The sequence below is a fragment of the Montipora capricornis genome, chromosome 6, assembly GCF_036669925.1.
Source record: "Montipora capricornis isolate CH-2021 chromosome 6, ASM3666992v2, whole genome shotgun sequence".
NCBI classification, from domain to species: Eukaryota; Metazoa; Cnidaria; class Anthozoa; order Scleractinia; family Acroporidae; genus Montipora; species Montipora capricornis.
In genome coordinates, this window is record NC_090888.1 from 50,325,088 (window position 1) to 50,325,633 (window position 546).

A 546-nucleotide genomic window follows, 5' to 3' on the forward strand; every position below is an offset into this window, starting at 1 on the left:
ATGTCGAAACTAATGGTTGAAAAGTGGAACACAGAAAGAGATGGACCACTAAGTGAGACCAACATGAGAAGCAAGTTGAAATCGCAAGGCTATTCATGCATTAAATACACGTTCCCTCCAGGGACAGACTTTCCTGATCACACACACAGTGTCTCTAAAAAGGACTCGATTATAGCTGGCAAGTTCAGATTTGCAATGTTCGGAGAGGAAGTGATCCTTCAACCTGGTGACATGATCGAGGTTCCTGTTGATGTTGTTCATAATGCATCTGTGGTTGGAAGTGATGTAGTGGTCTTCTTTGATGCAACAAAGTCAAGATAGGTTAATCATCTTGTAACATTAATCTTTACTTCATTATTCTTGGATTGTTTAAAGTGGCTTTAAAGTGTTAATATCTCTGGGCCATTTAACACAATGGACTAGCTGTAGGAAAGACTGTATGAACAACATCACAGGTTTATGGACATTGAAAAAAAGGAACTTTATTTAAAAGTGTCGTAATCTTCTAGCGCTGGAGTACTAATTGGGGACAATGTAAATTAAAAT

At 38.1% G+C, this 546-nt stretch overlaps 1 protein-coding gene across 1 annotated transcript; it reads left to right on the forward strand.

Moving 5' to 3' along the window:
• Positions 1 to 321, forward strand: LOC138054073 (uncharacterized). The gene has a single exon (XM_068900585.1). The coding sequence runs from the start codon at positions 1 to 3 to the stop codon at positions 319 to 321; it is 321 nt and encodes a 106-aa protein (XP_068756686.1).
• The last annotated feature ends 225 nt before the right edge of the window (positions 322 to 546 follow it).